We start from the raw sequence: 25,765 nt of genomic DNA on the forward strand, positions 1-25,765 counted from the left end.
CCCAATGTTTTTTCACATATGGTGTGGTATGAGAAATGTGTCTCAGAACTTGTACTGTTGGTATTTTAAATGCATATGTACATCTCTGTCAGTTACTAGACTTAACTCTGCTGTTTAGATTTTTGGATCCTGATTTTGATCGTCCATATATTCATTTCCTTCCTAGCATCATGTCATGCACATAATGTGTTATCATTATTTGATAAAAATGTGGACCACAACAGTTGGAAACGGCACTGTTTTATACATGGGAGACATCCTTGCTGGTTGACACTGGTTCCACCTCCTTTGACCAAACATTGATTGAATATATAATTTATGTACTAGACAAGTTAAGGAACTCTTTAACTAGACTCTCATTTAACTTATTTTTTCATTTGGTCTGTAAAGATATCTTTAGAGACTAATTAGACATTTGGAAATCCAGATATAACATGTTTAATAGTTTGACCTAACTTAAGAATTTTAATGCTTATAGTTTTTTATGCTCATTTGTTTGTAGTCTCCTTACTTATTAGAAAATTTGGAAAACTTTGAGGATTTGCTTTAGGAACTATAGAGTAGAGGCATTCTGTTGTAAGTGACCAGGTAGGGAAGGGAACATAGTTTCAATTGAGCAACTACTGATAAAAGTTTAAAAAAAAAAAAAAAAGTGAAGAGGGAGCAAACCAGTTACTGATCTTCCTTAAGAAAAGGAAGGCAGTTGCACAGCATGAGTATACCATAACACTCCTGAACTGTACACTTAGAAATGATTAAGATGGTCAGTTTTATGTTACGTGTATTGTGTATTTTACCACAATTAAACATTTAAAAGATTTTTTAATGCAGTGTTAAAAAAGAGAGAGAAGGCAGTTAGTATGAAGCCCACAGTACGCCAGAGGAGAATTCAGTTGTATTAGCTTTCTAGCCTTATACTTCTACATACCCTGTGGAACCTTTGCCCTAGGCTTTGGGAATCACAGCCAGTGACTTTAGAACAGGAGCGGTTTCTCCTGACAGAACCATTGTGGGTAGGGAATAATTTAGAATACTGTATTCCATCATAGTTTGTGGGAGCAGGGAGAAAGGGGGAAGAAATAAATGAATGTGTACTTAAGGTCCCAGGTTGGAACTTCAAATGTATTTTTCTGTAGAAATATTTTGGGCTGTGGTGTTTAGTTTCCGTAGCACTTAAGTATTGTAATCAAGTACACTGTGGATTAAATGCATTTTTGTGGGCTTATTTGGTATCTTGGCTACCATGTAATTCCATAGGTCAGTTTGTTTCTGAGTTCAGAATAACTAACTTGTGGACCTCCTTTTAGAAGGTTAGAGACTACATTTGCAGAAAATGGAATTAAAATATTGAAGTTTATTCACAATGTGCTTTACAATTTCCAAAGCACTGTCGTATAACATGATTTATTCCTTGGAACACTGAAAAATTGAGTTCAGTTCTTATTTTGTTTTTTTCTTATTACTTTAGAACAACTGAGAAATTTATTTAGATTCTCCTTCATTAAATCTAGAATTAATGATTTTACATTAAATTTGTATTCTAACATTCTTATCTTATCAGTGTAGATGATGCTAACCTGACTCAGTCAAAAAGCATTTCTGTAAGACCTTGAGATGAATAGAACTGTATTCTAAATAAACATTTTTTAAAGTACTTCTGGTTTTGTATAGAGATGGAAATCATTGTTGAGTATTACTTTATCCAAAATTAACATTTCTATCATTTGATTTCACTGTGGTTCTAGTTGGATATAAGTGGATTATGTTTAAAGGAATGTTTCACTACTAACTTTAACTGTCTAAAATATTTCTGTACTGTTTTTCCCTTCTGATTAAGAGCATCCTATTTCAAGTCAAGCCATAATGTTGTCATTTATTTAATTTTTAAAAATCTGGATTTGGTAAGGAGAAACTTTATTTGAACAGATTGTTGCAAGGGGGAGGACTATTGCAGTAAGAGAAAGAGAATGTTGCAAAGGTGAGTGCTCTGGCCAGAAGATCTGCAAGCATCTCCTTAAATTTTAAATGATATTAATAGTTAGAAAAAGTCTAGTTTTAGTGTAACTTTTAGAAAAGCGAATTAGCTATGATTTTTTCGTTGTTATTTTTGTTGGTAATGATCTGGACCAATTTGTCTCTAGGCCAAACAGCAGTTGAATCTGCGTACACATATGGCTGATGAAAATAAAAATGAATATGCGGCACAGTTACAGAACTTTAATGGAGAACAACACAAACATTTCTACGTAGTGATTCCTCAGATTTACAAGGTAAAGGTTAGGTATATGAAATTAATGTAGTTTTAGAGTTGGAAGAACTATTCTTTAAATGTAAAACTTAAATTTCAGGAATCAACCAGCATGTTTCTAGATTTACTAGTCATCAGGATTAGTGATACGAACTTCCTTTATGATTATAGATTTGAAAAGTAAATTTTTCCTAACTTTGAAATCACAGATTTTCCTATAGATTTATTATTAGTGTAATAAACAGTCCACTAAAGCAATGACATCTTCTAGATAAAGCTTAATACCATGTCACTGAGCATTAGGCCATAGGGGGGAATTCAGTGGAATTGTACATTGTAATCTGCTTGACAAGAATTGGGATGTAGCTTTTTGACAGTATACCAGAATCATTGGCATTACTCCACGTGGCAGAAATAACTCTTATGAAATGTATTCGCTAGCCCAGTTTTTATCTGCTTGTCTTCCTAGCTGCCAGATCATAAATGTAATTCAGGCTGTAAGTTTGCTTACAAATCCCATCTATTATCACTTGATGATAAACATTTGCCAAACAGCCTGAGATAAAAACCCAGAATTTACATGATGGTTAAGTTATGTTACTGCTTGTTCTAGAAGGACAAGAAATTAGAGAAAAGATTTTAGGTGAAACGGTGTTCAAAGTAGTATCTGGGAGAGCAGAGCTTATATGGCAAGAGTTGTGAGCCCAAATACATTTTCTTTTTCTTTTTAAGCAAATTAGCAGTACAAAGGGAGCATAGTTTGAGGTGGTGGCCTAGAGTGGGTATCATATTCCAGTCATTTAATCCAGAGTATCTAGCCTGCCAGTCCTCACTCTGGGTGCTTTTCTAGGCTCTCCAGCTAAGCCTTCATGTTCTGGGGAGACCTTAACTTGGAGATCAACCACTTTCTGTGTTTGGGGGCTTGATCCTTTTGTTTGGACCTTGCTGTGGAGCAGTCTTGCCATTTTGTAATGCTGGGAGCAGTTCCTTTGTGAAAATGTGGGTGTCAAACCCACAGGCTTCGGGAAGTAATTAGGAAAAACTGGTATGAAGGCTGTGGGAGTTTGGGGATTTGAGCAGTGTAGCTGCTTCCTAGGAGGAAGAAAGGCTTAGTAGTATTGGCAAATATTAAGTGTCAAAAATGCCGTTAAGTTATTGGCTTCACTTGTCACAGCATAATTCTTAGTGGCATATGTTAGTGAATTTTTGAATTGTGGGGATTCCATTATATGTACCATTTTCACCATATAGCTTCCTGTTTTTCATCTTGTGTCCCCAATACTTTAACAGTCACTCTGAGCTGTAGATTGACTGGTAGGTCTGAGTACCTGTTGGTATTCAGTCAGCTGTGGATCCTTAGTCCAGCCAGATCTTACCAAAGTAGTCTGAACTAACTTAAGGGCTTAGAAGTCTCAGATTTATATATGTTATAGACCAGTTGCTTTAAAAAGGGGGGGGGCAATCAGAATTCTCTTTTCAAGTGCAGCTTTTCCTGGACACATAGACAACTGCTCTGACTGAAGAATGAAAGGTAGAGGTGGTAAGAGGAAGGCCTGTTAGGGGGTGCCTTTAGAATACTTGAAAACCAGTGTCACCTGGTTTTAAGATGTGCTAAAAGGCTGGATTTTTTTTTCTTTTGTTACATGACAAGTCTCAAGTTTTAAGTATTGTAAGTCTGTAGCACTGAAAAGATATTAACAACAGTGTAACTATTTCTGTAGAATCCTTAATTTGGAGGTGGGGTTTGCTTCAGCATGAAAAGAAAATTCAGTATTCCCTTTTTTTAAAAATTTCTGATTATTAGCAACTACAAGAAATGGATGAACGAAGGACTATTAAACTCAGTGAGTGTTACAGAGGATTTGCAGACTCAGAACGCAAAGTTATTCCTATCATTTCAAAATGTTTGGAAGGAATGATTCTCGCTGCAAAATCAGTTGATGAAAGAAGAGTAAGTGCTATATAATTATATTTGAATAAATGTATTTGGTTTAGGTATGCAGCTGGAGTTGGTGAAATGAATTGGGAAAGGGGTGAAGTAATTGATGAATAGCTGATTCTAAATTATATTCTTTAGAAGTCTGGCAGTAGATTGGATACCTTTGGGCTTTTTTTTTTTTTTTTAAGATTTTATTTATTTATTTGACAGAGACACAGCGAGAGAGGGAACACAAGCAGGGGGTAGTGGGAGAGGGAGAAGCAGACTTCCCGCGGAGCAGGGAGCCCTATGCGGGGCTCGATCCCAGGACCCTGGGACCATGACCTGAGCCGAAGGCAGATGCTTAATGACTGAGCCACCCAGGTGCCCCTCGTTTGGGCTTTAAAGATAGCCATTCTAAACACTAAAATTCTAGTTGTTCTGAAAGAAAAGAGTTCTAATCCTTCTCCTCCCCTCACTAAATTTTCAATTCTATTCCAAGAGTATAACATAACCTGTGAACTGTGGGTTACAAACTGTATTCTTACTCTCGTGAAAATTAAGAGAAAGAAATAGATCTAGAGTTACTGTAAGAATTGCTTTTAGTATAAGACTTGGCACTTGAAGCATGGGTAGTGTGTGGAATAATGGCCCATGGGAAAAAGGAAGAAGGGCGTCATGAGTAGAAGGAACAGCATAGCCCTGCTCCCCTTGAGGAAGAATATCCAGTCACATTCTGTCTTGATTAAGGTCTAGCAAGACTCTTGTACCTGGTCATTTCTCAGTAAATGTTGATAGAGTGACCAGAACGGATGGTTGGCAGAAACAGAGATAATGAGGAAAGAACAAGAGAAGAGAACCAGTGTTTGGGGAGTACCAAATATGTACCATATATTTTAGTCTTCATAGCAAGTTGATTTATTATATTAATTAGCATCCTTCCTGTAACACATAGAATTCTAACTTAAATTTTAAAAATAAAAGGATTTTGGGGGTGCCTGGGTGGCTCAATTGGTTAAGTGTCAGACTCTTGGTTTTGCTCAAGGCTCAGGTCATGATCTTGGGGTCCAGGGATCAAGCCCCGGACCCCTGGCTCCGTGCTCAGTGGGGAGTCTGCTTGAAGATTCTCTTCCTCTGCCCCTCCCCCCCACTCGCCAGCTTCCCCCCCAAAATAAATTAATAAATCTTTAAAAAAAAAATAAAAGGACTTTTGGGTTCTTTAATTGGGAATTCAGAGATCACATTTATATTTCAGTATGGCTGGATCCAAGATTACAAATATAGTTATGTCCCTTCTCCTTTCTCATTCTTCTTACCCTTTAGTGAATGATCGGTAGGGGTGGCATTAATGACAAAACTGAGGTGTGACGTGTGGATAACTTTTGACTAAATGACAGGCAAAATGCACAATTAACAGAAATAGGCGATAAAAGAGAAGTGGTTAGGGGTCGGGTTGGGAGGAGTTTGTAGAGATAAAAGTATTCTGTTTGAAAATAATGAGCTTAAGGTGTCAGTAGCTAACGTTGGGATAGTGGTAGGTATGTCCAAAGACAATATATAGTAGTTATGTGAGTTTTAAAGTTTTAGGGAAATCATACTGAACTTTATATTTTTTAAGTTGCCTTTTATATTTAATACTGTTTGTGAGATCTTTCTCTGTTGCTTGGTTAACATTCCCGAGTATGTCTTTAAGATACTTTGTTTATCCTTTCCCCTTTTGGATGAATGAAAGCCTTTTGTACTTGTTTCTTACTCTCTTTTACAATTAGATGTCCTTTCCCCTGTTCGAAAGATCATCTTCTTTGTAGATACCCTGTAAGCAAAAAGCCCTTTTCCTTTGAAACTTCTTAGAATTTCTACATGAGAATAACCTCTTCCTGTATTCCTTTTGTCAGTTAGATCTTACTTATCCTTGTCCTCAGATGAATTTCAGTGGGTTGAAGCTATGAAATAAAAACATTCATGAATATTACAAATTAATAGTGTTAATTTGATTATAAATTAGTATCTTTATTGGGATTAAAATATTTAAGGTTTATTACTATTCCACAGGGACAAATTATTCACTTTATTAAACCTTTAATGATAACTATAGAATTATTTCCTTTAAATTTTTGTTTTCTTGAATAAAGTTTTAAAAGCTAATGGTATTAAAAATAAATAAAATGGTTTTAAAAACATGTTTCATATGTGTAGGACTCTCAAATGGTAGTAGACTCCTTCAAGTCTGGATTTGAACCTCCAGGAGACTTCCCATTTGAAGATTACAGTCAGCATATTTATAGAACCATTTCTGATGGGACTATCAGTGCATCCAAACAGGAAAGTGGGAAGATGGATGCCAAAACCACAGTAGGAAAGGCCAAGGGCAAGTTGTGGCTCTTTGGAAAAAAGCCAAAGGTAAAAGTCATAAAATTCTTCTATGCTAATAATTTTGTTTTAGTGTGTCATTTAAATCAATGTAGGTGTTGATTGGATAATGGCTTACTATTAATAGGGAATAAGCATTTTTATTTGAATGATTCAGTTAACTTTTCACTTATTAGAAACTGTTTTGTATCTTAATAGTAAAAATTATTTCTGGATTTAACATTTGAACACTACTTGATAAGTAAAAATATTAAATAGTTGTTAATATCTCTTGAATTGTATGCTTTTGAAAGTTCACTTGTTCGTAGTTTCCAATCAGAATTTCTAAGGAATCATTATGATCTAACTATAAGACCACTAAAATTGCAGTTTCTCTATTAGAATGAATGATTGACCATAGCAATAATAAATGTCACATTAGGTCTTACAGGTTATACCAGTAAGGTTATTTTTATCATCCATGTGAATATTTAATGGGAAGGGCTCAATGTTTGTGGTTATTTGAAGTTTAAAAAGTCTCTAGTTTACTAAGAGATCCTCACTCTTCTTGTTGGAATCCATTTTTTGATGTGTTGTATATGTTAGATAAATCTAGCTCTGCAGATGAGCAAATGGAATAGATGAGTGCTTAATCTTACCAATTTAGTGATTATAACAGTGTCTGTCTAGTTTGAGAATAGATATGTACTTTTAATCTGATATGCTCTATTAAAATACACGATTGTAATTCATTTTTCTGCTCTTGACACAAGAATGTAGATAAATTTAACTCAAATTATAATATACTTATAAATATCTTTAGAAGTGCACTTAGAATTAACTCCATTATTCATGCTTTTAATATTTTCCAGGTGAGAAGTTGAGAGGTGAGACAAAGTAGATAGGAGAGCTTAGAAAAACAAGGACTACTCAGTTTTTTTAAAAAAATGAGGTGTAATGAAGATGAAATAGAAATGGTCTGAGAGAAAAACCACAAACGTAATGAAATTTGTCTATTTGTGATAATAATCAGTTGCAATTTTAATATTTTAGTAGACTTACCTGTTTAGATAACTTTACCTGTAGCTGCCACCTTTATCTCTGACAAGTACAGGTTAAGTATAACCAGTTAGGTAGTGCTAATATTCTAGAAACCAGAAGAGAATTTTTTTATGTAGGTCATATTGCTCTCTCTAACATTATAATTTGTGTACTCTATATTTTTAATGTCAGCTTGTAAAAAGTGATCAAATGAAATGGTACATTTTTAAAAGTAAATTTGACTTTTAAAATGACAGTTTTGGCAAGACTGTGTTAATTCTCTTATTTTTATAGAAAACTTTGAGATTTATTTTGTGAAAAGTATGTTGCCAAAAATAGAATTTTCATTTAGGAAAAAACTATGCACATTTGGCTTATTGATTCCTTTCTTTATTTCCATATTAGCCACAGTCCCCACCCTTAACCCCTACTAGTTTATTCACATCCAGTACTCCTAATGGGTCCCAGTTTCTCACATTCTCCATTGAGCCCGTGCATTATTGTATGAATGAAATAAAAACAGGGAAGCCCAGAATTCCTTCTTTCAGAAGCCTCAAAAGAGGGGTAAGTTTAATAATGGGTTAAAATGCATGATGGCCTATTGTGTGTGTAGTGTGGCTTTTAATACTCTCCACCCTCATTATAAGGCTCTCTCCTGTGAATATGTAGTTTAAAAACACCACAGAATTAAGTATAGCTGCCCTCAAGTTAAAAATAACTCCTCTTTATAACATTTGAAATGCTCAACCATAAAAGAATGGTATTATAAAGAGGGTGCTGGGTACAATCATATTAGCTATTTTTTTTGTTTATGTGAAATCATATGTCCACCATTGTCTTGTAATGTATTTACATTTTTAAGACTTTCAGTAATTTGTCACTGGAGTTACTCATGCAATAATTTGTCACTAATAATGACTTCTGCCAATTTATAAAGTATTTTGTTGACAATAAAAAAAAATCAAGTACAATTTTAATTGCCCTACTTTTAGAAGTATAAAAACAGTTTCCAGTAGTTAAAGAATTAAAGATAGGCATGTTAAATATCAGGATTGTAGATCAAAGTAAGATAATACATTAGTAGGTATTTTATAAATTTAAAAGCCTATAAAATACTAGATATTGAGTAATGTTTACATGGAATTTGTGTTCTTGAACTAAAACAAAAGTATTTTTTACCAGAATTTTTCCTTTTAAAAAAAAATTGGCCAGCCTTTGATGTTTACTTAAATCTAAAGATATTCTCTGCAAATGAAAAATTTTAGAATAGTAAAAAGCAAATATTAAACCATTTTTTAGCAACAGCTGATTATACTACTGATAAATATTAGTGTTATTCCATTATGTTAGTAAAGCTAATTTCTCATATTTGAATTTAAGGTTGTGCTTGTAATATTCATAGCTCATAATTTAGATATATTTATGAAACTTGAGCATTTGTTTGGACATATGAAAAACATAGGTTTGAAAGCCCACAGGTGAGAACTTGAATCTATCAGTGCCATAAAAAATCTAATCATTAATGGTGATACACTGTAGTTGGGCTCACTGTTGTTCTTGCTGCTCACTCTTCCCCCACTGTCCCTCCTGCTCCCTCCCTCTCTTTCTTCTTTCTCTCTTTTTCATGTCTTCTCTTTCCTTCTCTGTCTAGCCTCTTTCCTTCTCATGTCTTCTCTTTCCTTCTCTGTCTAACCTTTCCTTCTCTGGTTTTATTACATTTTGTAGCCTTTTCTACAAATTGCTTTAGTTGAGTTTCTCTTTTGGCCACATGTAGAACAAGATATATTTGTTTAGGCCAAGATTACATTATCCTCTGCATTTTCATTAAAACAATATGACAAACCAAAGTGATGTCAGTAATGCAGCAGACATGTTCTAGTGTATGGTGTCCTTTTTTGGACTTCCTTTTTTCCTATAATGTCATGAACATTTTTACATCTGTCTTACCTAATTCTGTGTGAATGATGATATAGGAAATTAATGATATTCTGAAAAGTCGCTAGAAATAAGTCTGTATTATACTTACAAGCACTTACAGGTACCTGTGTTCATTTTTAAAAGCCCTTAACACTTGTTTGAAGGACTTTTAAGAAATCATATTTGGGATTTCTGTTGCTTGAGTTATGAGGGTAGAATTCCCATCTTTATTCTGAATGATGATTTAGACTTAATTAAATATTATGTGTTACATAAATCATGAAAAATTACTATTTATAGCTATAGTTTTGTAATTGTGTATGTATCTTACACACTAAGTCTACCAGACCCAGTTACAGTAATCTACACGGTATAGTTACAGAGATATGAAATAAATGTAGTTCTGTGAAAAAAAGTTAAGTTAAAACTGTGAGCCCTGGAGAGAGAATTTTAAATATGTGACTCTTCATTCTTACTGAATAAGTTTATAGGTGGAATTTTATAAACTGTAGAACTTAAAAGTATCTGCTTAGTCATTATTTGTCTTATTTACACTTACTGCTTTAATTTTAAACATTAGTACATTGTTCGGGGGGGGGTGGGGGCAGTTCCAGAAGGCCAAAGTCTTCCTCCTCTTGTTATTAGTTATCATACCAAAGGAAAAAAGCAATATGCAAGGTAGAAAATATGATGGGTAAATGGATTGTAGGGGATTAGAGGATAGAGCAGAAAAGAAAGTTTATTACAACCTTGGCTTTGAGAAATTTTTCATTTTGATTGGTATTTGGTAGTTTATCAGATTCTATTTCAAAATTAACCTGTAGAGATATTTTTCTGCCACTGAAGAATTTTCTCAATGTAGAAAAATCCAAAAAGAAGAGAAGCTTTAAGAGGCCAGTTTTTTTTTTAAACATGGATTTACAAGTCAGTCTGTTAAGCTTACAAAGTAAGTCTTAAGGTTTCTTAAAGCTGATGAGTTGTGCTATGTTTGCTACATTGTTTTCCTAAATACCTACTTTTGGCTTTTCTAAGAAATTATAATTTCTTTTTCTTTCCTTTTTTTTTTTTTAAAGAAACCTAGTATGTATAGTTCCTAATATTTTTAAGGATATGAGAATGTTATATTGGACTGATGTTTTTGACCAGTAGACTTTACTGAGGGCTGGTGGTGTATAATTTCCTTCTGTGACATCAAGATCTAACCATTAAGGGATATTTGGTGCACACCTAAAATTAACTACTTCATATAGAAACAAATTTATTTTACTCTATAACTATTTCATTTGAGATTCTGTGTAATTCTTTTTTGGGGGAAAGATTTATCTAGCAATAGTAAGTCCATGTTTTCTGTCTAAATTATTCATGGTCTAAAAAACCAGGAGTCATATTTGTAAGCTTTTATTTGTTCAGAATACAGTTATCAGGATTTTCCTATCTTTAAATGAAATACATCTAATAATTATAATTGCCTCATTTCCTGTTTAGTTCCTTTGTGTATTTATTAAGGTGTGGGGGTATGTGAAATATTCTAGTTATAGGTACGTGATAATTGTTTATGAGAGTAAGATATTTATGCATTGAACATGAATTACTTAAAAAATATTTTAATGTATTTCTAATATTTTTACAAAGAACTTGAGTTTTTTGTATCCCCAAATCTACGGTTATTGAACTATAAATTAATTTTCTAATTGAAAACTAGATTAACTAAAAACAAACATTTGATACTTCAGTTATAATCATCTTAATGTTTTCTTTAAAATATAGAAACTGGAAAAATAATTTTTATTTCACTTAGAAATTTAGCTGGGGAAAATTATAAAAGATAAATTCAAATACTTCACATATTTTGTTTCTTGTGCTCTGTATAATTTTGTATTAATAACATTAAGATCGTGAATATCTTTTAAAAATTTAATCCTTTTAATCTTTTTATCAGGAATTTTGTGATACCAAAATAAGTTGTGGTTTTGTTCCCTGAAACTACTGACAGTCTAAAGAATGTTAAGCTTAATTTGGAAAGATAATGGGTAGTAAATGTCATCTTTCTTATCATCATAACCATCAATATATATAGCTAATTCATTGGAGATAAGGGGTAGATATTTTTGTCAGTTATTTATTAAAGTTCAAATTTTTTATGTGAAATTCTACCTGACACCCCCCCACCACCACCTTCTTTAAAACATCATGATTTAGAAAATAGGAAAAAATAAATTTTAGAGGTTGCGAACCAAGCACAATGAATGTGAAGGTTAACTTTGTAAAGCTGTATTGCATATTATGGATCTCAAGGGGTGTGTGTGTGTGTGTGCGTGTGTGTGCATAAGCGTGCACATGTGTGCACACGTGTTTACTGGGGATGCTTGATAGATGCGATGTCAGTTGCAGAGTCCTGCTAACCCACGTAATGTGGGTTGTATATACTAGTGGTATATATACTGTATGAGAGCACTCTGGCTATGTCATTTCATATTTTCAGAAAGAAATTTTATCCAGTTTTCTAAAAATTGGCATTATATTTTTAGTGTTGCTTATTGAGCATATGGATTTCAGAATAAAATTTGAAAAATAGAAGCTCTATCTTCAAAACAACATTCACCCCATATAGTTGTGTCTGTTAGGAAATATGTATGGGAAACTTGAATCTGGGTGACTCGTTTATTATTTTGATAATGTAATTTTCTTAAAAAAAAAAAAAGCCTTAAAACTAAAGTAGAAATGTTACCCTTATCTACCCTTGACATATTTAAATTCAAAATAGTATTTTGAACTATAAAAATTCCTATGATGGTGTTTTGTTTAATGCATTGGGAAGAGCCTTTCATTTTTTAATACTTCATATAAGATTTCTTTTAAATGACTCATATTAGATCTTTATATTCAGCTCTTCAAATATTAGTATTTTGAGAATAAAGAGCTATATAAGTGAATCCACTTAAGGAAAAAATTATCTCTTAAAGAAAATAAATGATTACTGATCAAATGATTTCTGTTTACTTTTGAGTTTTAGTTGCATTAGAAAATATCTGCCCATTATCGTCAGTGTATTTTTTTTTTTTTGCAAGTAATTTACTTTCCCCAAAATGTGCTTAAAATTGTTTTTCTGGCATAATTGTTTGGGTTGTGAAATGTTCATATTTATTTTAATACTGTAAAAAAAAAAGTATAAGTTATTGCATCTTTGTATTATGATTTCATGTGAATAATTTACCATTTCTTTCTGTTTTCCATTGAACTATTCAGTGGTCGGTGAAGATGGTAAGCCTTATGTGCTGATCTATATACTGTGCCAACATTAAATAATTTCAAAACATTGTTTTTTTTTTTAATTCAAAATAAGTGGTAAGGTACAACCCCACATTTTCACCTTGTATGCGTCTTTTCTTTTTATAATTTATTCCATAGTCCAATATATGCCAGTACTTCTTGATGTCATAAAATTCAAAAATAATGTGATTAACTGTAATCAACCCATTAAGTTCTTAAATGTTATTGAGTGGAGTCTTTGTCATGTTACAGAGCGTAAAATTATAGTTAATCATTATTTTTAAAAGTTACACGATAGAACAAAAGTTCATATTTTTACAGAATGAAAATTAAAAATGATTTTTCTTTTAAAAAGATTGTATAAATTTTTATTCATAGTTTACCACAAGAATCATTAGATTTTCAAAACAGAAAGAAAATTTCCTACTAATTTCATTAGAGAGTCAGTGCTTTCTTCTTCTGTACTACTGAATGGGAATAAAAGCACACATAACCTAAATATTTTGTGTATGTGTGTGTGTGCGCACACGTGCGCAATATATGTATGTGAGTGTATGTGTGTGATGGTCCTTTATACATTTGAACACATTAATGGAACTACATTGTGAAGACCTAACCCCCAAATCTTTGGGTGCTTGCATAGTTTCTTATTTTTGGAAAATAGACCACTCTCTTTCAGACCACTTTTTTTCAGACTTGCAGGCTAGCCTTTTAGAAATTAATTCCCTTGTAGTAGGAAAAGTTGTTAAATGCCTCAGAGGTCTTTATATCCATAGGAAGTAGAGTGTTTAGTTCTCATAATCTGTAAAAGAACAGGTTATAATGTCAAAATGGGATATCAGAAATGCCTAGGTATCCACTGTTAATAAATTTGAGAACAAGGTTTAATTAGGGATAAGTGGAAATCTGGAAGGTTTACTTATAGGTAATTATGAGTTTATTGTAATACTACCAAAAAACACATTGAAATATATTTCTTTACTTCAGTAAATAGTTTTTCAGAATTTTAAGAAATATTTTTAAAAATATAAATTATGCAGTTTTATTTTTGGCACATATATGATAGTTTTCAAAACCTGTGCCAGAAATTAGATTAAATCTGACAACTTACATTAATAATTGACCGCTAAATTCCCATCAGAATTAGGAGATTCTGCCATTCATTTATTTAGGTCAGATTTAGTTGATTGACAGATTCTTATTTCTGCTACCTGGTAGATTAAAAAACAAAAGCCACTTAGACAAGATGCCCTGCTTTATTTAAGGCAAGCTTGTTAAATATCCATAATGTGTAGGCCACTTGGGGAAAATTCTGGAGATTCTATTTATTAATTAAATGTTACCTTTGGTCCTGGCTCTATCCTAAAAGTGAGTTTTTTAAAAGTCAGGGAAGCATTTTATAGATGGTGAAATAAAGCTACTTAGCATACGTTACAGGCATAAGTGGCCCAAAGAGCAAAGATGCGTTTCATTTCAACAGTACTTGAAAAATTGAACTGGTATATTCCTAAAATCACCAAAAGAAAAATGTCATCAGTTTTTGGAGTGTATAAAACTTATGTAAATATGGGTTTATAGTAAATGGAATCAATAGTTGCTAATATTGGCTCTGTTGTGTAAGCTCTAATAAGATAAATAAGAGTGACATGATTAACATTTAAGATGAGAAAGACATAATTTGAATCAGAAGTTTACATCTAAATACTAGTGCTTTTTCTTGAATGATAGTTTCTTGACTATTAAAACATTAAAAAATTTTCAAACATCAAGCATTCCTAAAGAAGGATCCCATCTTTTTTTGGATTATATCTTTCTTTCAGGAATAACGGAGGAATGTTATTAGGTTGTACAAAAGGATGATTGAAAATAAACTCCTTATTAGAATAATTTCTTACATTTCACACAGTGGATAGTTCTACCTTTTGTTTTTTAATAATCACGTAATGTTTGGTTCTAAGGAGTGGCTTAATGTAATCATTGGAAGACTATGCAATATTAAACTATTTCACCAATTAGATTATCTTCATGAGGTAAGTTGCTTATCTGTATAAACTTTTCATATTTGCAATCAACATTTGCAATATTTGATTTGGCAATGTGATGTTATCTATAAAACAATAATTTGTATAGGTGAGAAATGTTATGTGTTTCCATTTTGTTGTTGTTGCTGTAAGAAGGTTCATATGTATTTATTTTAACTGCCAAGACCTGAAAATAATGTGTTAGTGGTCATTACCAATTTTCTTTATCTGGTTATATTTTTACCTGTTCTTTTTCATGATTTTATAAACTGACTGGAATTTGAGCTCTTTCTTCAGTACAGTTGTTTTAATTAACATACATACATATCTGTTTAGATCTCTTCTTAAAAAGGGTTGTTTGGGGGCTAATTTGAAATTAAACTTAAAATTGATGTGTATTTTTATTTTATAGTGGGTGTATTTAAAAAATAAAATTTCCTGAAGATGTCTTTTATAATGATTTAGATTCCCTTTTCAGGGCCCAGCATTAGAAGATTTCAGTCATCTGCCACCAGAACAGAGACGTAAAAAGCTGCAGCAGCGTATCGATGAACTTAACAGAGAACTACAAAAAGAATCAGACCAAAAGTATTTTTCCATTAAATCTTTTCTACCATATTACTCCTTAAGGGGTCGACTTTGAATAATGTGTTTAAATGTGATGTATAAAAGGTTTAAAAATCATATATCCTAATTGACATATCTTTTGAGGGAAAAATAAACTCCTAAACTTTGAAAAATTTTATGGTTGCCGTATCACAGATCAAAATGAAATGTTAGGGTGCCTGGGTGGCTCAGTCGGTTAAGCGGCTGCCTTCGGCTCAGGTCATGATCCCAGGGTCCTGGGATCAAGTCCCGCATCGGGCTCCCCACTCTGCAGGGAGCCTGCTTCTCCCTCTCCCTCTGCCTACTTGTGTTCTCTATCTCTCTGTCAAATAAATAAATAAAATCTTAAAAAAAAAAAAATGAAATGAAATGTTAGTTTCTTAGGTTGCAGATTACCTGTTGGATGCCAATAGTCTATATTTATGCTTTCCCTAATATTACAAAATAGTTTGATGATTCATTAGCAAGAATAGTTTCACCAACACTAACCATCTCTTATACTTTGATCCATTTCATTTTGCTCCGATATATAAATTGAGTTCAGTAGAAACCTAAAGCTATAATTATTTTGTTTGCAGCAAATGTGTTGGCAAACAGTACTTGATTACTTATAGCATTGGTTCATAGCTGTAATTTTTTCCAATTTTTAAAGATTTTACTTATTCGACAGCACAAGTAGACAGAGTGGCAGGCAGAGGGAGAGGGAGAAGCAGGCGCTCCGCTGAGCAGGGAGCCGGATGTGGGGCTCGATCCCAGGACCCTAGGATCATGACCTGCGCCTAAGGCCGCTGCCTAACCGACTGAGCCACCCAGGCGCCCCAATTTTTTCAATTTTATAAAAGTTTCCTTTAGTTCAATTTTGTTTTCATGAACAGATAGTTATGAATAAAGGGTTATTAGAGTGAATCGGTGCCCTACTATCTGATTTTATACTAAAGATAAAATTGGAGCTTAAACTGTAGCATGAGTGATTGAAGGTTTTGGGGGGGGGTTGTTTTTGTTTTTTTGCAGCTCAGGCAGTTTTATTCCAGATTTAGTGTTTTGTTTTTCTTGTTACTGAAGTATAGTTGACACACAATGTCACTTTAGTTTCAGGTGTAGAAGTGATTCAGTTTTGATCTTAAGAATTTTACATCAGGTATGATAGGATGCTTAATCATAAATATTGTAATATAGTCGATTCTCATTATTTGTAGTAGTTATGTTCTATAAAGTCACTGTGAACACTGAATTAGTGAAAACTAAAATGGAAAATAACAAGTTTAGGCTCCATTTAGCCTCTGGTCACATTTTCATCAACTGATTGATTATAACCTTGTTTTTTTTTTAAGATTTTATTTATTTGAGAGAGAGTGAGTGGGGGGAGGGACAGAAGGAGAGGGAGAGAGAAATCTCAAGAAGACTCCCAGCTGAGCATGGAGCCCAACACAGGGCTTGATCCCAGGACCCTGAGATCATGACCTGAGCTGAAATCAGGAGTCGGATGCTTAACCCACTGAGCCACACAGGTGCCCAGATTATAACCTTGTTTTATGTGTGTTTCTGTTTGAGGACACATAATTTAATATATACTGTTGATTCATTAACTTTGAACTCAAGGCCAATAGTGCTATAACTCATGTGTGAACAAAGCCTATCTAACCACATACATTTTCTTCATAAGGCACCTCACAGCCTTCTTGCACTTAGAAACACTAGACAATACTTCACTACACTTAAGGGCTTATTTTAAAAAGAAAAATCAAAGAGCACAAAATTTAAAAAAACATGGCAGTAGACGGACCACAAAAAGGATACTTGTTCAGGGTGTCTAGAACTTAGGAAAGAAAGAAGACTGGAGATATTTGAGTTTCCTCTGAAGATAATAAGAGTCAACTGTATCTCAATAAAACTAGAAAAAAACAAGAAGAGATCATTTTCAAAAACGAGTGTAGGATGAGGTGAGAAGAAACCTTTGTCATTTCATGTAACACACATTTAAAGTTTGAACAGAGGTAGGGAAGGAGATGAGACAGTAGAGGTGAGAAGGGAAAAGAAAATGTAACCTCCAGGAATGAAGAAGGAAAAGAATATTAAGAGTGTTAGTCAATAATGTCAGATGTTAGAGGGAGTCACAGAGTGCTGATTGAGGTATAACCAGCAGTGATATGATAAGAGAAATGAAGAGGAGATGAATGAACTGTGAGAGGGGCAAATGAAAGATGGCATTCCTATTTCTAGCATGGATGAGTGGGAGGACAAAGATGCTATGATTTAAGATGAGGCACACTGGGGAATGTATGGCTACATGGGGACATAATGAATTTGATTTGGGACATGAATTTGAGAATATTGAGGAATATTTTTCCAGGCCTTGATTAAACCTATATATACAAAGGCACATGTAATATATATATATACATACACACACAATATACATATATACAGTATATATACTATATGTATAAAATCTCATAAATGAGAAGCAAGAGATGAGAAATCTGTTTTTTTATTCCAAATATTTTAAAAGACTCTCCATAAATCCCTAACTCTAAATACATTATCATCTTTATGCAGATTATCTTTAAGCAGGTAATGTTTGATTAAATTTAAAGAGATAGGACTCTTTTAAGATTAGCTTACGTGAGAGTCCCCAAAATCAAATGAAACTCTTATATCTGGGAATTCATATATGAAGTGAATATTTAATTCTGTGACTTCTTTCCCATTTCCAGAGAAGCACTCAACAAAATGAAAGATGTGTATGAGAAAAATCCACAAATGGGGGATCCAGGGAGTTTGCAGCCTAAATTAGCGGAGACCATGAATAACATTGACCGCCTGCGAATGGAAATCCACAAGAATGAGGTATATTTATTGTTTTGCAGTTGTCTAAGGTAGAATCATTTTTAGAAGCTTCATTATGATAGATTGGTTTTTGCTACAAGTTCATCTTAAAATTTTTATTTAATTTTAGGGTTTATGATCTGAAAGGAATCATTAAGGTATATAATCTTTAGAATTAGTTCCTCATTCAAGTTTTTCTTAATTAAAAGTATGTAAAACTAAACATGCTTTTCTTACTAGCTGTAAAGTTGATCATTGATCAAACTGGAATAAATGTTTCCCTTCTCCAAGAATTACATAATTATAAAAACTTAAAGCACATTTTAAATGTAGACTATCTCAGGAGCTTTTAAAAATATTTGTTGAGCTCAGTTTTACTTATTTTTTTCCTAAGGCTTGGCTCTCTGAAGTTGAAGGCAAAACAGGTGGGAGAGGAGACAGAAGACATAGCAGTGACATAAATCATCTTGTAACACAGGGACGAGAAAGGTCACTTTTTGCATTTTATTTGTATTTCTTCTTTTCCCTCAAATTTTTCTCACCCTTTTGTCCTAACAGTTCTTCCCTGATTTAGCAGGTTTGGCTTTTAATAACATTAGTCTTATGAACCTAAATGGTTTTTCTGTTTCCTTAAGTAGCTACAGGTAAAATATGAAATTTCCTATTTGCTGGTCTGTTCTAGATTGTCATGCAGCCAAAAACAGGGGTCGGAGCAGAAAATTCATGGAGCTACAGTCTGCAGGCATAGGCTCCTCCGACCTGGGAAGATTCCAAGGTTTCGATGGAGTTGGGTGGCTTATGCCAAGGAAAAATTTAACTGTTAAGTTGCTCAAAGTTTTGTGAAGGAAAAAAAGAAATCTGTATTGTTAGTTTGAATCAGAGCTTCCAAAAGGCATTTTGCTAAGTTTCCATGTTTTCATACCATTTATGACATTTCCCCCTCTGTGTATATGTCTTCCCCCCTCCCCCACTAAAATCCAACAAATTAGGATTCTCCTTAGAGAGGATTTGAGAGATCTAGTATCAAATCTTGGTTTACTACTTAATTACAGTATAATTTGAACAAGTTCATTTTTAATAATCTGAGTCTCAGTTTCTTAAAATATAAAATAGAGATTAAAATACCTATCATACAGGGTTATTAGTAATAAATGAAATAATGTACATAATCACCTCACAGTAAAATACCTGGGAATAGTACGTGCTTGACAAATACTAGTTCTTCCTTCTCTTTTCTTACGTTACCACTTTTTGAAAGAATACCTATCTTTAGTATATCAAGAGGTACTCACAAATATACTGCTTTTTTGTTACTGGAAAAACCTAGATTAAAGTAATCTAATCTCTGGTTTGTGTCATCTAAGAACATGGCTTCCAGGCATACTGAAAGTGCTTTTAATTTCTAATCATACAGATTTGCCCATTCTCTTATTCAGTCATTTGATTCTTCAGCAAAATTACTAACATTTTTCTCTTTAAAAAAATTTTAAGTAAAACAATACCTTTGGATTACCTGCTCTTTTGAATTTTCTGAGTTTTACTGACTTCCTTGTTAGCATGATTAATTGGAAGTTAACTTTATTAGGAGTCTTTTTGCTTTCAGTGACAGGATAAATACCCATACTGGCTTAAACTGAGAAGGGATTTTATTGGCTTGTTTTAGGAAGAGCTTGATCTAGGAACTCAGAACTATTTCTCTCCACCTCACAGTTCTGCCTTCCACTGTGTTGGCTTCATTTGAAGACTTCATGTGATGGTCTTCCAAAGTTCTGGGCTCATATATCTCCAGGTTCAAGTCCAGTGGAGAAGGCAGGGAGGGAACTTTTCTTCAGTCCCTAAAGAAAAGTCTCCGTGGGTCTATTCTACCTGATTGGGTTATAAGCCTACTCGTGAACTGTTCACTCTGGCCATACAAGTGCTGTGCTGAGACGGGCCCTCTGGAGCCAGGACACAACTCTGCCTGAAGCCTGGGAACCGATTATGGGTGTGGGTGGGTCCCCCATGGAATTTTAGGGTTCTTTTGCCAGAAGAGGAGGTGATAAATCCGGGATGATGGAAGACAAGTGTCCCCTACATTTTCCCCATTTTATCTCTGGGCCCAGTGATACTGAGACATATTTATTGAATGCATGCCATATGGCTAGAACATTGTAATTTTTTAATTTCAGGAAATTCAACAAAGAAGCATTTTGTATTACCAGCAATTTATGTATATCATCATGATTTAAGAAAATAAAGGCTTAATTTGGAACTGTGTCATTGATATTTAGTTCTCTGAATTGATCCTGAGGAGTTCAACTTGTAGATAGCATAAAAATTTCCCATGTTTGTGATACTTGATGAGGTATACTTTTATGTTTTATAGTCCCGAGGGAAGTTACACTGATGATGCAAACCAGGAAGTCCGTGGGCCACCCCAACAACATGGGCACCACAATGAGTTTGATGATGAATTTGAAGATGACGATCCTTTGCCTGCTATTGGACACTGCAAAGCTATCTACCCTTTTGATGGTGTGATTTTCTTTTGTATTGATAAAACTGGTTCCTTAAAGTCTACCATTGAATCATGCACTTTACTGTCCTTAGTTATATAATTCATTGTCAGCAAATTGTAATACCAGCTCATTAGTATGAATATTTTTGTTTTAACTATATTGCAAATAGAGGTTTTTCTTCTGTACATGACACTGAAAGAAAATTACTTGTGTTATCAACATCCTAGTACAGATTTTAATTATCAACTTTGGTCGATACAGAATTTAATTTCCCCCAGAGATCTTACTAATACTACATGTTCTCATCACAATTGAAGCAGCTTGAGTGTAGCTCAACCTAGGAAGTGGAAAGCTAGTAGATGCCACTTTAAGCTCTTCCTTGTAACTTGCTGTCGTTGAGAGATAGGTACAAGGCACATGGCATAGCTGAATGTCCCTACTATATCTGTACTCTGTAGGCCATATTTTCAAGTGAGAGAAGGAGAGAATGTGTCACTTCTGACTACACCATCCTTCTGCTGTGATGGTTGGAGAACAGTCCCTGTGAGGGAAGGAAGACATTGTGGTTCTCTCTTGGAGATTTTTTGTTGCCCTTCCCTCTCTTGGACTGTGAAAAATCTTTTTCCTTAATTCACAGAGGAGCAGAGTAACACTTTCATAAACCATTTATTATAAAATGGTATATGGTTTAAGGTCCTTCCCCACCCATCCATTGTATTAGTTTTTTTATTTTTTATTTTTTAAGATTTTATTTATTTGACAGAGACACAGTGAGAGAGGGAACACAAGCAGGCAGAGTGGGAGAGGGAGAAGCAGGCTTCCCGTGGAGCAGGGAGCCCGATGAGGGGCTCAATCCCAGGACCCTGAGATCATGACCTGAGCCGAAGGCAGACACTCAACGACTGAGCCACCCAGGCGCCCCCATTGTATTGGTTTTAAAGTTGAGTAAAGGGGTGCCTGGGTGGCTTAGTCGGTTGGGTGTCTGCCTTCGGCTCAGGTCATCGAGCCCTGAGTCAGGCTCCCTGCTCAGCGGGGAGCCTGCTTCTCCTTCTCCCTGTCTCCCGGCTCGTGCTCTTGCTTTCACTCTCCATCTCAAATAAATAAATAAAATCTTTAAAAAAAAAAAAGTTGAGTAAAGCTTTTAGTTACTCCTCATTCTGTGAAATAGTATTAAATAAGATCTTGCTATAATGTTACCTAGAGAATTTAGGGTATGTTAAATGAAGATTCATTTGTGAAAACTGTTAGTGCTAATTGGGTTGGAAGTAGTTGGCAGTGGAGAAGAAAAAGAGCCCTGAGTCTGATGAGATTTCGAAGAAAGTTCATGCTTTGTGGCTGTGACTGTTCCTCCTCCACCATCACCAGAGTTGAACCTGTGTTTTTCTCTGCTCCCTCTCCAAACTATATTCTTTTCTTCTGTCTTCCCACCCTCCCACAGTCAGTAATATTTTCCTGATCCACACCTCATGAATTTTTTAGATAGCAATGCACTCAAATTTGGGAAAGGAGTTGGAGTAGTGAAATAAAAGAGTATCCTGTCAAATCATATAATGTCATTGTAGCTCAGATACTTCATCTGTTACATGGGGGGGGGGTGATATTAATGCCAGTTTCCCAGGGTTATTGTGCATTTCCAGTGACATAATGTATGTGAAAGTGTTGGATAAACTACAAAAGCATTATGGAGCTGTTGCTAATGAGAGTCAGTGGGCTCTTGGTTCTAGGTACATTGAAATCTAGTAGGGTATCGTGTCGTTTTGTGTGTTGTATTTGTAACTTTTATTTGAAATTATCATTTAATTATGGTTGTGCTATTAAAACTTTCACTTAGGACATAATGAAGGTACCCTGGCAATGAAAGAAGGTGAAGTTCTATACATTATTGAGGAAGACAAAGGTGATGGATGGACAAGAGCTCGGAGACAGAACGGTGAAGAAGGCTACGTTCCCACGTCATACATAGATGTAACTCTAGAGAAAAATAGTAAAGGTGCAGTAACTTACATCTAAACTAACCAGGCAGCTTTGTGACATGTATAACATAGGAATGATAACATAAAACGAAAACACATTCACTGGGTGGGAAAACATAAGAAAACTTAGAGGCATCCAAGATACATTGTTCACTATGTGAGCTGAGTGTAGGCTCGATTTTAAAGATGTGAATATTACCACAAGAAACTGTTCTCGTGATGTTTTACCATTTGAGTGACGTCGGTGTGAAGCTTAATTGATGCCTTTTGCTTTATGTCCTGCTTAAGTCTCTGTGACAGATTTGTGTTTTTCTGCCTTATAAGTCCTAGAATTTGATCTGTTGGGCAGGAATCCAGATATAGGAAGCCCTCCTCCCCCAACACACTCTTTGCTCCAGAAAACACAGTGACTGTAAGTGAATTCAAATAAGGAAAACTGCTCTGAAAGCTAACTCCCAAAAGAGTGGTTTGGCCTAGGAGTTTGAATTTTTGTAGCTACAGTTTCCAGGGAGAAAAGTAATAGTTGGCTAATTGAAAAAAATAAATACATTCATTTTCATTTTTCTCCCTATTCTTAGCTTTGGTTTCCTAAAGGAAGAAAACACCTTGAACATAAATCTGTTTTAGTAGTAGGCTAATTAAGAGACCTGTAAAAAAAAATCAACCTGGTCTAGCTCTTATGTGAATAAAATGGGTTTTTTTTGAGACCTGAAAATATTTTCATCTAGTGTACTGATTGTTTTCAATAACATACAGACTTCCTTCCAGGTTAACACTTGTATTTTTTCATCTTGAAAATGTCTTTTGGGAAATACCCCACTTTCGTGATGATTTAGCATTTAGCAATTTATATATAGGAAAATAGATTCTAAAAGAGGAAATCTTGAGTGGAAGGAAAGTACTGGCAAATTTTACTTCGAAAAGAAAAAACTGCTTTGACTGGGTTGCAGGACTCTATCTGTACCACCGTTTAGGACATTTCCTCATTTTAGCTCAATCATCAATTCAAGATTTTTTCCAATTAATTTTAACAAGCATTTCTTGGAAAATACTGTATAATAAAGGATTGTGCAGTGCTGGTCGTGTGGGGAAGTAAAGTGAGGAAGCAATTAAGAGACTGGTCCTTAATTTTGCTCATGTCCAGATTTTTCTGGTGTTTTCACATAGCTGACTATTAAAATGATTTTAGACATTTGGGACAGACACTTTAAACTGAACACCCCTTTTGGTCTTACCAAAGGTCTTCAGTAATTGTTCTTTTCTTTTTCCTCCTGGACTACAGGTTCCTGAAGAGGGTTTCTGAGGAAATGGGCAAGATGTTGAAGGAGGTTACATGCAGCTGCTTTTAGGGGGAGGGTATTAGAGTTGTCAGGCTCAAACAGAGAGTGAGAGAAGCAAGTTGCATGAGTGCATGCAGACATTTTTTTTTTTTTTTTACTAACTTCATTATCGTTTCCATACATTGTTTTAAAGAATCATTGTAATACCAATCCTTAAATTCCTCATTCACAATTATTCACATAAAGGGAAAAAAGCCAAAAATGGCTAACTTTTTTTCCATTTCTTTTACTGATGTTTAAATCAGAAAGAATGCAGAGCTATCATGAAATGTGTCTTACATTGGCTGTCCCAGCAGGACCGTCTATACCAGCTCTGTTTTAATTGGCTTTTAGACCTGTTGTCTGTTAGAACCCTTGCCATTTGTCAGTGTCTGCCTGCGCCACCTCTGTGCTTGCTTAACATCCTGTGCATGTCTAGAGCGATCGGGCTAGCGTTTTCAGGCATGTCTTTATAATCCCTTGTTCTCGTCAAGGTCTTTGTTTTGTTTTACATTTGTAGTGCGAGTCACTTTGTCAGACACCTCCAGCACTAATGTTCCCATCCTAGTATTCGTGTACGCTGCTGTAACTTCCCCACTGCAAACTTCCAGTTTTGGCATTATGAAGTAGTAGTTTGTGAACCTCAAGTATTTATGATAAGAAAAAGAAAACACCTCTGCTCTAGCCTACAGCCCAGTTGAAAGAACTCTGAAACATGATACATCTTCACCTCAGTCTGAGAAGAATCTATAGTCAGCACTGAAATCCTGGCATAATAAACACACAAGATACTCACCACCTCAAGACAAAGGACTGTTGTCAGAAGTCAGCTGCTTCCATTCAAATGCTGCCTTAAACTAGAGTGCCTCAATCTGTCGATTGCCAACACTACCACTACAGTATCCCACAAAGGGCTTTATGTGTCAGCTCAGTGCGACCTCCTTTAACTCGGCAGCGCTGCTGCGGATGCCGATGTAGCCTTGGTAGGTGGCTTTTAGAGCTCTACCATGTTTGATGGTGCATCTTCAAATTTATGCATCAAGCTAAAGACATGTCCAAGTCCATTTTACTTTACTCCGTGTTTTTATGAGAAGTTTTATGGACCCCCCCATTGTGTTTTAATTTGGGGTGACCATGTTCTTATTTGATTATTACAATGATAGTCTGTTTCCAAGTGATGCTTTTGTTTGAACCAGATAAAATTTAGTGAAACTTTGTAATGATCTATGTGCACTTTTACTTGTAAAATGGAAATTTCTGTATGTTTATACTTGTAAATATAATTGTCGTTACTGCCCCTGTTGCTCATGTTGTCCTGCCTCACATTTGTGATTCTGTTAATGACTTGTATCTTAACTAATTTCTTAGTGGTGTTTAATAGGAGTTGGGCATAGGTTCGGGGGGGTAGGTATTTGTACCACAGAAGCTTCATTAATTTTGTTCGTTACTGTTTTGAGGGAAGAAGGAACGTGAAATGGTCTGTGTATTATTGGATTTTAAGCAATATTTTAGAAGCTGTGCGACTGCTTTAATAATTTTTTCCCCAGTGTTATTTGAATCGTACTACCAGTTATACTAAAGCTGAATGACAATTGTGTGAAAGTTAATGCCTTCATAAGATCAAGTACACCCCAGTTACACAGCTGACACGTAGTGTATTACCTTTGAGGCTAGTAAACTATAAAGTTTAGACTTTGAATCTCTTTACAGGGTTATTTATATAATGTGACATTATTCAATACTGACAGACTACATAAAGTAGTTTTAAAATCTAGTGCT

The 25,765-nt window shown here is 34.5% G+C and overlaps 1 protein-coding gene across 3 annotated transcripts in view; it reads left to right on the plus strand.

The window, feature by feature from the left end:
* The window catches only part of FNBP1L (formin binding protein 1 like), a 96,124-nt gene extending 70,766 nt beyond the window's left edge, over positions 1 to 25,358 (plus strand). Inside the window, exons 7-16 of one of the 3 annotated variants that reach the window (XM_031021433.2) lie at positions 2,142 to 2,270; positions 4,053 to 4,199; positions 6,363 to 6,566; positions 7,962 to 8,120; positions 12,720 to 12,734; positions 15,243 to 15,352; positions 18,085 to 18,217; positions 18,591 to 18,685; positions 20,562 to 20,710; positions 22,526 to 25,358. In XM_031021433.2, the coding sequence (XP_030877293.1) occupies positions 2,142 to 2,270; positions 4,053 to 4,199; positions 6,363 to 6,566; positions 7,962 to 8,120; positions 12,720 to 12,734; positions 15,243 to 15,352; positions 18,085 to 18,217; positions 18,591 to 18,685; positions 20,562 to 20,710; positions 22,526 to 22,704 (1,320 nt within the window). In that variant the 3' untranslated portion in view covers positions 22,705 to 25,358. The remainder of the gene's footprint in view (positions 1 to 2,141; positions 2,271 to 4,052; positions 4,200 to 6,362; positions 6,567 to 7,961; positions 8,121 to 12,719; positions 12,735 to 15,242; positions 15,353 to 18,084; positions 18,218 to 18,590; positions 18,686 to 20,561; positions 20,711 to 22,525) is intronic. The other 2 variants (XM_006728860.3, XM_081818821.1) reach the window with 2 other exon arrangements.
* The last annotated feature ends 407 nt before the right edge of the window (positions 25,359 to 25,765 follow it).

Source organism: Leptonychotes weddellii, chromosome 4 (genome assembly GCF_054177405.1).
Source record: "Leptonychotes weddellii isolate Sample4059 chromosome 4, ASM5417740v2, whole genome shotgun sequence".
Classification (NCBI taxonomy): Eukaryota; Metazoa; Chordata; class Mammalia; order Carnivora; family Phocidae; genus Leptonychotes; species Leptonychotes weddellii.